General features: G+C 39.8%; 1 protein-coding gene across 2 annotated transcripts in view; it reads right to left on the bottom strand.

The window, feature by feature from the left end:
• Positions 1-1,297: 1,297 nt before the first annotated feature.
• Positions 1,298-13,845, bottom strand: part of cip2a (cellular inhibitor of PP2A) — a 59,784-nt gene continuing 47,236 nt past the window's right edge. For both annotated transcript variants that reach the window (XM_067993054.1, XM_067993053.1), the window contains exons 18-23: positions 11,924-12,034; positions 10,542-10,738; positions 9,690-9,803; positions 9,459-9,541; positions 2,957-3,096; positions 1,298-1,637 (exon numbers count right to left, since the gene is read on the bottom strand). In XM_067993054.1, the coding sequence (XP_067849155.1) occupies positions 1,467-1,637; positions 2,957-3,096; positions 9,459-9,541; positions 9,690-9,803; positions 10,542-10,738; positions 11,924-12,034 (816 nt within the window). In that variant the 3' untranslated portion in view covers positions 1,298-1,466. The remainder of the gene's footprint in view (positions 1,638-2,956; positions 3,097-9,458; positions 9,542-9,689; positions 9,804-10,541; positions 10,739-11,923; positions 12,035-13,845) is intronic.

Here is a 13,845-nt window from a genome sequence, read left to right as displayed (position 1 = left end):
GGGCTTATACTTGGTTGCCTACATTGAGTTCAGCAGTCTGGCTGAAACCAGCAATGACAGGACTAATCAAAGGACTCCATGGTTGCACATATTTACACAAGTTAAGCAACCAGGAAAATTAAGCTTCCAATCATTTTCTGCTGTTATATTATAAGCATTTTTTATATTAATCCAAGACCTGTGCTAGATTTATAGGGTCTCTCTGGTCACCTGCTTAAGAAATACTGGCAAGTTTAGTTTCGGATTAGTCAGCCGCATGAAACTTGCGATTCAATATTTGGTGCAGGATCTTGAACAATACATTAGTAGCTTTACCTGGATTAGCACAAATTTCACCCAAAATTTAAAAACATATACACTGGCCTTATGTGTAAAAACAATATTTTGTATCTACTGTCCTGTATTCATAAGTATGGTATAAACCATAGTTTGCACTCAATTTTAAGCACATTTTTAATTTAAAAAAAAGTTTATTTCCTCAGTGGGGAGAAAGGAGGAAAAGTGAAGATGTACCATAATTAATGTTTGGTTATACACTACCAAATGAAAATGAGACAGTACATATAAAGAAGATACCATAGATTCAAGACACTATCAAGATTCACTACAACGGTGAACAGGAATCAAACAAGTGACAGGAGAGCGCATGGTCAATTATTTCTATGTAGCTTTAGTAGAATAATGTTGGTTACTTTAAACCCAAAATCTGTAAGCTGATTTTCTCTGTTTTTAGAGCAGTGCTTTTTCAATTTGGTCAGAGACAGTCATAAAAACATACAAAATTTGCATACATTTACATTGCGCATAGGCTGATGAATAGCACGATTAAGATAATTTTACTCATTATAAATACTGCGATAAAATAGATTGCTTCTAGAATAATTGTAGCTCTAATGTATCGGGGATCCAGGACGGTACTCTTCAAAGTCAGAATTACATCTAGTATTAATATAATTGGAGAATTCTAGTATTGTACTCTTATCACTGGGATACAGAGTTGCTCAAGTATGAAATAGCTATCTCCCAATTCCAAAGTGACATCTACTCAAAATATAAAGTACTAACCAAATAGTACATGGTTTGACCTGAACTATCTATGCAGTTAGTCAATTTATGGTTAAAGTCAGTAATGTGTTACACGTTGAGGCTGACAATGCAGTCAAACAAAAATATGATTTTGAATCATTACACCAAATTTATGGACTACAATGTATGTCACTAAGTTCTTGCAAGTAGTGTTGCTCATAACAGTGCAATTCAGCACTTCAACATCAAACACTCACTTCTGAAGCAAACATTTTTAAAATACTGCTAATATTTAATGGTTACCAATCCTTAGTTAAAAATAATTTGTAGCTTTAATCCCATAGGGTGAATATCTAATCCATCAGCTGCAAGGACTACAAGCTAACACCTGAGTCAATCCCTGTTTCTTTCAATATTAAAATCACAACAAGAAGCAAGGGCTACAGACTGAGATTTACAGTATTTGATGGTAGTTTGCCACTACTCAGACTGTGAATCATTGCTATCATCTGAGAATGCTTGCCGAGTTCATCCTGTTGGGCTTGGACAAGGGCTTCTTTTTGTTGCAACCGTGCCTCTAACTGGGACTTCTGTACTTCTAGGGATGACAACTGCGGCGGCAAGAGATAAAATAAACATACATATTAGGCGGGACTGTGGAACAAAAAATTTATTAATGTAAAACAAAACTAATTACTAAAAATTTTTTCGAGAACATAAATCATTTCCTTATTCCTATATTTAGGAAACATAAATAACCAAAATGGCACATAATGCCAGATAATAGTTCTAAGTGAATAGAAATTGAAAATCCCAAAATACTCTATCTAAACCTACTGCATCCATTTGTGAAATTGAACTATTTTAGCAATTTCATCAAATCAATATATTTATACAGAATATAGCCCAAATTAGTCATGTGCCCCAGAACGTCACAACAAATTAAAACAGAATGAAACATTACAACTAAAAGCATGCAAGAAATTGCATAAAGTAACCTTCAGTGGAGAATTCCTGAGTGTATGCAAATGTGAAAAATGTTTTTTTAAAAGCTTAACAGAAATGAAGTCAAATTACAATTTCAGACAAGTCAATTAGTTCATAAGCAATTTTTTTTTTCTTTATTCAAAAAGCAAGAGCAAGCTGACTGTAAAAATTTGATGTACTATTTCACATCAATGAAAAATAGCAATGTGTGGACACTAGTGCAATTATTTCCCACTATGATTTCAGCAAACCCCAAATATATACTGCCTCTGTTAGGTTCATTTCTTTTGGTGAACTTCTGTGCTCATAAGGAAAAAGATGTTATCGGAAAAGTTTGACCGCCTGGCAATCTGGACACAGTCAACGTAAATGCAAAGCTCCTTATATTTTGGCTTAATCCCAAACTCAGAAGAGCATTCCATATTGCACGAACAATGAATTTCTCCTTTTCCTACGTCAGCCATTATTAAGGCTTCTAAGTGTGAGTGCCAATTTATGCAAAATTATGGACAGCTTCTAACCATGAGTGTGCGCCTACTTGGAAAGGGACTCCTATCCAAAACAACAGAAAGAGAAATTTCATCAAATTACTCTGTGCTGGATTCAAAGCAGTGGGTCAGGAAACTGTCTTTCCCTTCGGATATATCCCAATCTAGAGGGAAAGGGCAGTTTTTGAACCCACTGTTCTACGCATTTGCTTCATTTCCCCAATTAGATTTCTGTTGCAAATGTCGAGTCTGCCCCAGATAGTCTCCCAGGTTAGAGTCACAGTAAGTGGACTTGCATCCCTTGTAATCAGGAGTTTACTTTTGAATATCTAGTCACACAATAGGGCGAGGAGGTAGCAACGAACTGTATCGTGATCCTCACATGTGCTTCTACAATGTTCTGAAAGGCAGACTGCTTAACAATTTAGTGAAACAATTTTAAATGCATCATTTACCTTAATGCTGAGCTCTTTCCTTGCTAACTCAGTCTTGCTCAGCTCCTTTCGGAGAACGTCAATAGTTTCTTCCATGTCCTCTTTCTCCTTCTCTGTTGCTTTTGTTTTTTCTTGCTGTACGTGGAGATTCTGTTCCAAACCTAGCAATTGTTTACAGAAAAAAATTAAATTTAATTAGTGGTTCAAGACCAACATGCAGAGAGCAGAATTATCACAACTGTTATTATCACAACTGTTATAATCAAGTGTTCTTTTGCCATTCCATCCTGCTTTTTACTGTTTATGCAATATTTTCAACTTCCACAAGATGTCAGGGAATTAACCTGGTGCTTGAGATTTTCCAGCCCATCAGGATGGTTTTGCCAAACTGCTGAAATAGCTGAAATTGCAACCTTTCAATTAGACTGTAGAAGTCGCATGAGCAATTCTGCGATACAGTTCAGTTTTTGTCCCCTCCTTCCCTGGGGCTGTGCACTCGTTAAGACTTTTCATTATTTCAAGTTTGAGCCCCAATACTGATCCAGATCCAAGCCTAGTCACTCAGTGGCTTCCCTACCCATCCCCAAGCTGCTTTCAGATGGTAGTAAAAATAACTTAACAGTTAGCAGTGAATTATGCAGCTTCAGTGACTGTACAACTTAAGTCTGAAAATAGAGTCTTAAACTTAAATAAAGCCAATTACATAGGTATGAGGGGCGAGTTGGCTAAGGTAGATTAGGGAAATTAGATTAAAATGTCAGACAGTAGATAAGCAATGGCAACATTTAAAGAAATATTTCAAAATTCTCAACAAATATACATTCCATTGAGAAATATAAACTCCATGGGAAAAGTGATTCATCTGTGGCTAAAGAAGTTAAGGAAAGTATTAGATTAAAAGAAGAGGCCTATAATGTTGCGAAGAAGAGTAGTAAGCCTGAGGATTGGGAGAGTTTTGGAAACCAGCAAATGATGACCAAGAAATTGATGAAAAGGAAGAAAATAGAAAATGATAGTAAACTAGCAAGAAATATGAAAACAAGTTGAAGGGCTTCTACAAGAATGTAAAAAGGAAGAGAGTAGTAAAAGTAAATGTTGGTCCCTTAGGGGCTGAGACAGGAGAAATCATAATGGAGAATAAGGAAATGGCAGAGTCGTTGAACAAATATTTTGCATCTGTCTTCACAGTAGAAGACACAAAAAGCATACCAGAAATAGTGGGGAACTAAGGGGCTAATATGAGTGAGCAACTTAAAGTAATTAATATCAGTAGAGAAAAAGTATTGGAGAAACTAATGGAACTAAAATCTGATAAATTTCCTGGACCTGATGGCCTACATCCTAGGGTTCTAAAAGAGGTGGCTGCAGAGATAGTGAATGCATTGGTTCTGATCTTCCAAAATTCCCTAGATTCTGGAATGGTCCCAGCGAATTAGTAGGTAGCAAATGTAACCCCGCTATTCAAGAAAGGAAGGAGAGAGAAAACAGGGAACTACAGGCCAGTTAGCCTGACATCAGTCACCAGGAAAATGCTGGAATTCATTATTAAGTAAGTGGTAACGGCACTTAGAAAATCATAATATGATTAGGCAGAGTCAACATGGTTTTATGAAAGGGAAATCGTGTTTGACAATTCTATTAGAGTTTTGTGAGGAAGTAGCTAGCAGGGTCGATAAAGGGGATTTTCAAAAGGCATTCGATAAGGTGCCCTTAAAAGGTTGTTACGCAAGATAAAGGCTCATGGGGTTGGGGGTAATATATTAGTATGGATACAGGATTAGTTAACGGACAGAAAACAGAGTGGGGATAAACGGGTCATTTCCTGCTTGGCAGGCTATAACTAGTGGAGTGCCGCAAGGATCAGTGCTTGGGCCTCAGCTGTTTATAATCAAGATGTGGAGATGCCGGTGATGGACTGGGGTGGACAAATGTAAGGAATCTTACAACACCAGGTTATAGTCCAATAACCTGGTGTTGTAACCTGGACTATAACCTGGTGTTGTAAGATTCCTTACATTTATAATCAATATTAATGACTTAGATGAAGGGACCGAGTGTAATGTATCCAAGTTTGCTGATGATACAAAGCTAGGTGGGAAAGTAAGCTGTGAGGAGGGCACAAAGAATATGCAAAGGGACATAGACAGGTCAGGTGAGTGGGCACGAAAGTGGCAGATGGAGTATAATGTGGGGCAATGTGAGGTTATTCACTTTGATAGGATGAATAGAAAAACAGAATATTATTTAAATGGTGAGAAATTATTACATGTTGGTGTCCAGAGAGATTTGGGTGTCCTCGTACAAGAAACACAAAAAGTTAGCATGCAGGTACAAGCAAGCAATTAGGAAGGCAAATGGCATGTTGGCCTTTGTTACAAGGGGGTTGGAGTACAAGAGTGAGGAAGTCTTACTACAACTGTACAGGGCTTTAGTGAGACCACACCTGGAGTACTACGTACAGTTTTGGTCTCCTTATCTAAGGAAGGATATACTTGCCTTAGAGATGGTGCAACAAAGGGTCACTAGATTGATTTCTGGGATGAGAGGGTCGTCCTATGAGGAGAGATCAAGTAGAATGGGCCTATACTCTCTGGAGTTTAGATGAGTGAGAGGTGATCTCAGGGGGCTTAACAGGGTAGATGCTGAGAGGTTGTTTCCCCTGGCTGGAGAGTCTAGAACCAGGGGGCATAGTCTCAGGATAAGGGGTTGGCCATTTAAGACAGAGATGAGGAGGAATTTCTTTACTCAGAGGGTTGTGAATCTTTGGAATTCTCTACCCCAGAGGGCTGTGGAAGCTCAGTCGCTGAATATGTTCAAGGCTAAGATAGATAAATGTTTGGACTCTAGGGGAAATCAAGGGATATTGGGATCAGGCGGAAAAGTGGAATTGAGGTGGAAGATCAGCCATGATCTGATTGAATGGCGGAGTAGGCTCAAGGGGCCAAATAGCCTACTCCTGCTCCTATTTCTTATGTTCTTATTAACTGACCAGATTTATACAGCATGCCTATGTGTTACAATGGGTACTCTGGTAATTTCTCTTGTCCTCAAGGACCTCAAAAGGTGAGCAGTTGTAGAGGAATGATCTGAAGGAAGTCTTCCTGTATAGAAGCCAGTTACCCAAGTGTAAGTGTCCACAGACCTTGCTGAAACAAGGTATAGAATCATAGAAGTTTACAACATGGAAACAGGCCCTTCGGCCCAACATGTCCATGTCGCCCAGTTTATACCACTAAGCTAGTCCCAATTGCCTGCACTTGGCCCATATCCCTCTATACCCATCTTACCCATGTAACTGTCCAAATGCTTTTTAAAAGACAAAATTGTACCCGCCTCTACTACTGCCTCTGGCAGCTCGTTCCAGACACTCACCACCCTTTGAGTGAAAAAATTGCCCCTCTGGACCCTTTTGTATCTCTCCCCTCTCACATTAAATCTATGCTCCCTCGTTATAGACTCCCCTACCTTTGGGAAAAGATTTTGACTATCTACCTTATCTATGCCCCTCATTATTTTATAGACTTCTATAAGATCACCCCGAAACCTCCTACTCTCCAGGGAAAAAAGTCTCAGCCTATCCAACCTCTCCCTTGAAGTCAAACCATCAAGTCCCGGTAGCATCCTAGTAAATCATTTCTGCACTCTTTCTAGTTTAATAATATCCTTTCTATAATAGGGTGACCAGAACTGTACACAGTATTCCAAGTGTGGCCGAACTAATGTCTTGTACAACTTCAACAAGACATCCCAACTCCAATATTCAATGTTCTGACCAATGAAACCAAGCATGCTGAATGCCTTCTTCACCACCCTATCCACCTGTGACTCCACTTTCAAGGAGCTATGAACCTGTACTCCTAGATCTCTTTGTTCTATAACTCTCCCCAACGCCCTACCATTAACGGAGTAGGTCCTGGCCCGATTTGATCTACCAAAATGCATCACCTCACATTTATCTAAATTAAACTCCATCTGCCATTCATCGGCCCACTGGCCCAATTTATCAAGATCCCGTTGCAATCCTAGATAACCTTCTTCACTGTCCACAATGCCACCAATCTTGGTGTCATCTGCAAACTTACTAACCATGCCTCCTAAATTCTCATCCAAATCATTAATATAAATAACAAATAACAGCGGACCCAGCACCGATCCCTGAGGCACACCGCTGGTCACAGGCCTCCAGTTTGAAAAACAACCCTCTACAACCACCCTCTGTCTTCTGCCGTCAAGCCAATTTTGTATCCAATTGGCTACCTCACCTTGGATCCCGTGAGATTTAACTTTATGTAACAACCTACCATGCGGTACCTTGTCAAAGGCTTTGCTAAAGTCCATGTAGACCACGTCTACTGCACAGCCCTCATCTATCTTCTTGGTTACCCCTTCAAAAAACTCAATCAAATTTGTGAGACATGATTTTCCTCTCACAAAACCATGCTGACTGTTCCTAATCAGTCCCTGCCTCTCCAAATGCCCGTAGATCCTGTCTCTCAGAATACCCTCTAACAACTTACCCACTACAGATGTCAGGCTCACCGGTCTGTAGTTCCCAGGCTTTTCCCTGCCGCCCTTCTTAAACAAAGGCACAACATTTGCTACCCTCCAATCTTCAGGCACCTCACCTGTAGCTGTCGATGATTGAAATATCTCTGCTAGGGGACCCGCAATTTCCTCCCTAACCTCCCATAATGTCCTGGGATACATTTCATCAGGTCCTGGAGATTTATCTACCTTGATGCGCGTTAAGACTTCCAGCACCTCCCTCTCGGTAATATGTACACTCCTCAAGACATCACTATTTATTTCCCCAAGTTCCCTAACATCCATGCCTTTCTCAACCGTAAATACCGATACGAAATAGTCATTTAGGATCTCACCCATCTCTAGTGGTTCTGCACATAGATGACCTTGTTGATCCTTAAGTGGCCCTACTCTCTCCCTAGTTACTCTTTTGCCCTTTATGTATTTGTAGAAGCTCTTTGGATTCACCTTTGCCTGATCTGCCAAAGCAATCTCATATCCCCTTTTTGCCCTCCTGATTTCTCTCTTAACTCTACTCCGGCAATCTCTATACTCTTCAAGGGATCCACTTGATCCCAGCTGCCTATGCATGTCATATGCCTCCTTCTTCTTTCTGACTAGGGCCTCAATCTCCAGAGTCATCCAAGGTTCCCTACTTCTACCAGCCTTGCCCTTCACTTTATAAGGAATGTGCTTACCCTGAACCCTGGTTAACACACTTTTGAAGGCCTCCCACTTACCAGACGTCCCTTTGCCTGCCAACAGACTCTCCCAATCAACTTCTGAAAGTTCCTGTCTAATACCATCAAAATTGGCCTTTCCCCAATTTAGAATTTTAACTTCTGGGCCAGACCTATCATTCTCCATAGCTATCCTAAAACTAATGGAATTATGATCACTGGTCCCAAAGTGATCCCTCACTAACACTTCTGTCACCTGCCCTTCCTTATTTCCCAAGAGGAGGTCAAGTTTTGCCCCCTCTCTAGTCGGGCCATCCACATACTGAATGAGAAATTCCTCCTGAATACACTCAACAAATTTCTCTCCATCCAAGCCCCTAATGCTATGGCTGTCCCAGTCAATGTTGGGAAAGTTAAAGTCCCCTACTATTACCACCCTATTTTTCTTGCAGCTGTCTGTAATCTCCTTACATATTTGCTCCTCAATTTCCTGTTGACTATTTGGGGGTCTGTAGTACAATCCTATCAACGTGATCTCTCCCTTCTTATTTTTCAGTTCTACCCATATAGACTCCTTGGGCGAACCCTCGGATATATCCTCTCTCACTACTGCTGTGATGTTCTCCCTAACCAAGAACGCAACTCCCCCTCCTCTCTTACCTCCTGCTCTATCTTTCCTATAGCATCTGTACCCTGGAACATTGAGCTGCCAGTCCTGCCCCTCCCTTAGCCATGTTTCAGTAATAGCTATAACATCCCAGTCCCATGTGCCCATCCATGCCCCGAGTTCATCTGCCTTGCCCATCAGACTTCTTGCATTGAAATGCAGTTTAATCTAGACTTCCCTTGGTCTTTGCCCTGCTTTCTCAGACCATCTGTCCGGTCATGTTTTGTACCTCACTCTTCTGTTCAAACAATAACATTTTAATCTCTGTGGATTGGAAGTAGAGGGCACAAAACACAATGCATGTCCAGTCTTACAATCTATACAGTCCAGTTTCTGTAAGTCTAGAAACCTGCTAGTGAAGACAATAGGAAAAATTCCTCAAGAGTAAAACAGCCCATATGGTGGCAGGGGAGAAGAGAGGTAGAAGACGGAAAAAAAGCTTCTGGATGGCTCATTTCAGAGAACAAAATAAAACCTTAAGCCTCTAATGCCTCGTCCCATCATTCTATGCCACTGTATTTCTCATTCCCAATTTTTAAAAAGAAAAAATATTATTTTAAGATTTTAGCTCTCATGCATTGGTGTTCAAAGTGCTTTTTAATACATTTTAAAGCAGGCAAAGAGCTATGTGAGTCACAAATCAAAGACTTACCCAATAATTTATTATCCTTTTCCTGTAACTGAATGCACAAATCATTTTTCTGCCCTTCTAACTCTGCCAACTGAGCAAGGCATCTAAGATTCAAAAGAGAAAGCAAAGACAAGATATTTTGCTTTTTTTAAAAAAAAATTTGCACTTGACAAACACATGACTTCAAACCATTGTGACTGAATTGGAATCTATAAATACCACATCTAATCACAAGTCAGAAGATGGACTTACCTATCATTCTGTTGCTTAAGGGAGTCAATTTGCTTTTTGAACATTTCAGTTTGTTTGCTTAAGGAGTTACGCTCAGTCTGAAGTTCCTTAAGTTGCCTTTCAACAATCTCGAGGCTAAAAAGAAAATTCATGTAAACATACAAATCTGGAACTAGATTTATGGATTACACATTCAAGATAGTCAGTGGAAAAAACAAATTATGTAACCTATAAAAAAAAGTTACATAGGTGCAATTATACTTGTGTCAAATGCCAAACCTTTACTAAAACCCTAATTTGATTGGAAACAATAGCTTATCAAAAACTACAATCTTGTAGTACAGTGAAAATTTTGAAGAAAGATACAATTTAACAAGTTGGTCAAGATCAACCGTTAGTAAACCTCTTATGTGATAATCCCTTTAAGTAATTCTGTCTCAGTACTGGTGCCTCTTTCACTCCTCGTTCAATGCCTTCCCTCTACAGATCTGTAGCTCGTTAAGCCCTCCCCATGAAGTACATTCTCTCCTTGCATTCTCTTCCTCTCCTGCAATCCCTTCACTACCCCAAGTCATCTTTTCTTGCATACTACCCCATGTATCTATTAATGCCACTATGAAATAAGGCTCGAGGAGATGTACAACAGTGGCCTGGGATAAGTCCCCCTCGCATTTTCATTTCTTACAGGCAAGTGCTTGGCCTCCACATGATAGCACAGCTAAAATTAGGAACGGTGAGAATAATTGAGGCCACAAACTGCTATATGCCATACACAAAATCAATTCTTCATTGTTGTACATGTACCATAATGCGGTTACTACAATTTATTTTGAAAATGGCAGCAAAAAGTTAGCAAAAATCACCAAACTTTACTTTTGAGCAAGACTTTGTGAAGTAACTTTTAAGGATTCATGTTCTTCAGCAATGGCCTGTAGTTTACGATTGTGCTGATAAAGCTCTTCAATATCAGTCTTGGCACACTCAGATTCTAGCAGTTGGGTCTTTAGCACGCCATCAAGTTCTTCATTTTTTCTCTCTGCATCCATCAGAAGTGAAGCCAACTGTCGTGCCTACAACTCAAAAAATGCCTAATAATTTACTAAATGTAACAATTCAGAATAAATGTATAGACACGATATTGCAGCTACATTACCACACATTATGAAAACTTATTTGAAAATCCAACGCATGAGGCATTAAAAATTGTCAGGGAATACACCTGTTCCTGCTAACCACTAGATGTCACCAGTAACAAGTGCCCAGTGACAAGCGATATTAGACAGGAAATCAAACATTATTTCAACAGCAGTCCTGGAGTCAATTATGGTGGCAAACAGGTAGAGTTTGCTATCATCAGTGTATATGTGAAAGTTGACTCCATGCTTGCAGATGATATTTCTTGAGGAGCAGCATGCAGGTAATGAAGGGGGTATTTTAATCAATTCTGGAAAACACTCAGTTTTAAAAAAAGACCAAACTAGACATTCTGGTATGCCTTTCTATCAGACAAATAAGTTACACATCCTAATATCACCAATGATTCCAATTAAAACTGGTGCCAGGTTAAACTGGCTCGATCAAAACTCCAGACCAATAGACCAATTAAAATGCTAGTGTTTGAATAGGTATGGTTAATAACTAGGAAGAACAGTGAACAACAGTTGACGTTAGAGATCTGACGCCTGATCAGAATTTCAACACTAGCAAAATGAAAAGGAAATGTTTTCATTTACTGTGGTTTCTAGCATTCTTCCCAGCCAAAGTGACTGGGTAACTCATAAGCAATGCAATTCTCTCACAAAATTATTTCATAAACCCCATACGATTTTCTGTTTAATCACACACTAAAGTAATCACAAAAATGTTTAACCATTATTTATTTTTGTCCCTTGATTCCAAAGAATAAAATATAATTGTAGCTGCGAAATAGATTGCCATACTTTTGATACTTCACATTTGATAAGAACAGCCATTTTTACCTTACCCATAATAGACACTGGTACAGTGAAACCACCAAACTGTACCTTGCCCTGCTACATTTTGAAACTCCATACAGCTAGAAACTTGCAACCTTGGGAGTTAGCCTATCCCGGACAATTCAAAGTCAATTTTTGCACTAAAAAAATTGAATTATCTTATCATTTGGATTATGCAATGTGAATAACATTGCAAATCAAACGATAATTTGAATTAAATGACTGAATTAAGAGATTGTATCTTGTGAAGTTATTTATCTCAAGATATATTCAACATACCTCTGCTTCTGCATGGGCTCTCTGACAGCGGTACTGGGCAATCAAACGATCAGCCTGTGCCAGGGCCAGTGCCTTGGCTTCCAACAAGTCCTGTAAACGGTTTTCTTTGGACTAAACAAAAAAAGAAATTATTTAATTATATTAATGTTAAACATTAATGTTAATATTGAAGCACATTTCAAAAAAGATGCGTGGTATAGTAAAATGTGGAAAGCTAATGCTCAGCACCATGAAGGAAGGATGGGTAAGATCCCACTCTATTTAAATGCTGTTGTATCAGTGGGGGGAGGTGTATGAAGGAATAAATGAGGGGAAAACCACCACCACATGACCCTCAACAATTCCTAGTAATGTGATCTTTGAAGCAAGAATGGATAAATTTGAAGTCTTATATGCCCAATAGAGAAAGATTTGAAACTTGTGTGTAATAAGAGAAAAGACTAAAAAAACACAATTTTGGGCTTATGTGGAAAAAAAACCTTTTCTGTAAGAGGCTTTATAATTTCATCTATCAATCAGTGACTTTTTATGAGATGGCGGTTGGACTAAAACAGTCCAAGCCTAACACCTTGAATGTTATTTCAGTGATTTAGCAACATAAGGCAATTGTTTTCTCATCTTCCTTCTCTCCCTCTCCTTCCCAAATCTGTCTGTATTGATTTCTTATTTTCTACCCAAGACTTTTTCTTCAATATTATGGAGTTTCTTTCCAATTAAGTTTCTAAATTTATAACCTTGCAACTTTTCTTCTGCACATTCCTTCTTCGTTTCCCCCAATCTTTTCTGAAATTGGCTGCAATTGGAAATTTTGATATGCTCCCCTTCAGATGTTTTGTGGAAATTGTTCCCTTGACTTTACATGGTTGAGGGGTGATCTAATTGAGGTGCATTCCCCACCACTTACACCGTCCCTGTTTATCCTGGACAGCCGCCTATATTGGGTAGATGGTACTGACCATTTGTCATTACCATAGGTGTCAATTACAAAGGTGCCGCTTAAACAGAATTAAGCGGCCTAGCTATTCTGGGCAGTTCAACCAGCCGTTCGAATCTCTTTAAAGTGCGATTTCCTGTCATTAAGTCCTTTCAGGCAACCTCGCCGCCTTCATTCACCCGTGGCCCATAGAACTGCTGCGATTGCTACTTACAAACATTTATCTGCTGTAGTGGTGAAACTGATCAGAGGTCAAACCAACTAGGACTGCTGCGTACTTCAGCCCAAAACTTCAGAACTTCTTTAGCATAAACGCTTCCTATGCCCCCACTGGGAGGCATTTGCAGAGTAAACTCTCACCAAGAATAATTAATGTTACATTGATTAGCTACTTATAAAAACTTCGCCAGAAAACGCACCCGTGCTGCAATGGCAAGAGTAGAGTAACAGTAAGTCAATAACAAACTAAAAATTTGATCCAGTGACGATGAAGGAAAGGCGATATCTTTCCAAGTCAGGATGGTGTGTGACTTGGAGGGGAACGTGCAGGTGGTGTTGTTCCCATGTGCCTGCTGCTCTTGTCCTTCTAGGTGGTAGAGATCGCGGGTTTGGGAGGTGCTGTCAAAGAAGCCTTGGCGAGTTGCTGCAGTGCATCCTGTGGATGGTACACACTGAAGCCACAGTGCGCCGGAGGTGAAGGGAGTGAATGTTTAGGGTGGTGGATGGGGTGCCAATCAAGCGAGCTGCTTTGTCCTGGATGGTGTCGAGCTTCTTGAGTGTTGTTGGAGCTGCACTCATCCAGGCAAGTGGAGAGTATTCCATCACACTCCTGACTTGTGCCTTGTAGATGGTGGAAAGGCTTTGGGGAGTCAGGAGGTGACTCACTTGCCGCAGAATACCCAGCCTCTGACCTGCTCTTGTAGCCACAGTATTTATGTGGCTGGTCCAGTTAAGTTTCTGGTCAATGGTGACCCCCAGGATGTTGATG

The sequence above is a fragment of the Heptranchias perlo genome, chromosome 11 (genome assembly GCF_035084215.1).
Source record: "Heptranchias perlo isolate sHepPer1 chromosome 11, sHepPer1.hap1, whole genome shotgun sequence".
NCBI classification, from domain to species: domain Eukaryota; kingdom Metazoa; phylum Chordata; class Chondrichthyes; order Hexanchiformes; family Hexanchidae; genus Heptranchias; species Heptranchias perlo.
Note: the sequence above shows the minus strand (reverse complement) of the source record. Positions and strands in the feature narration are given on the sequence as shown.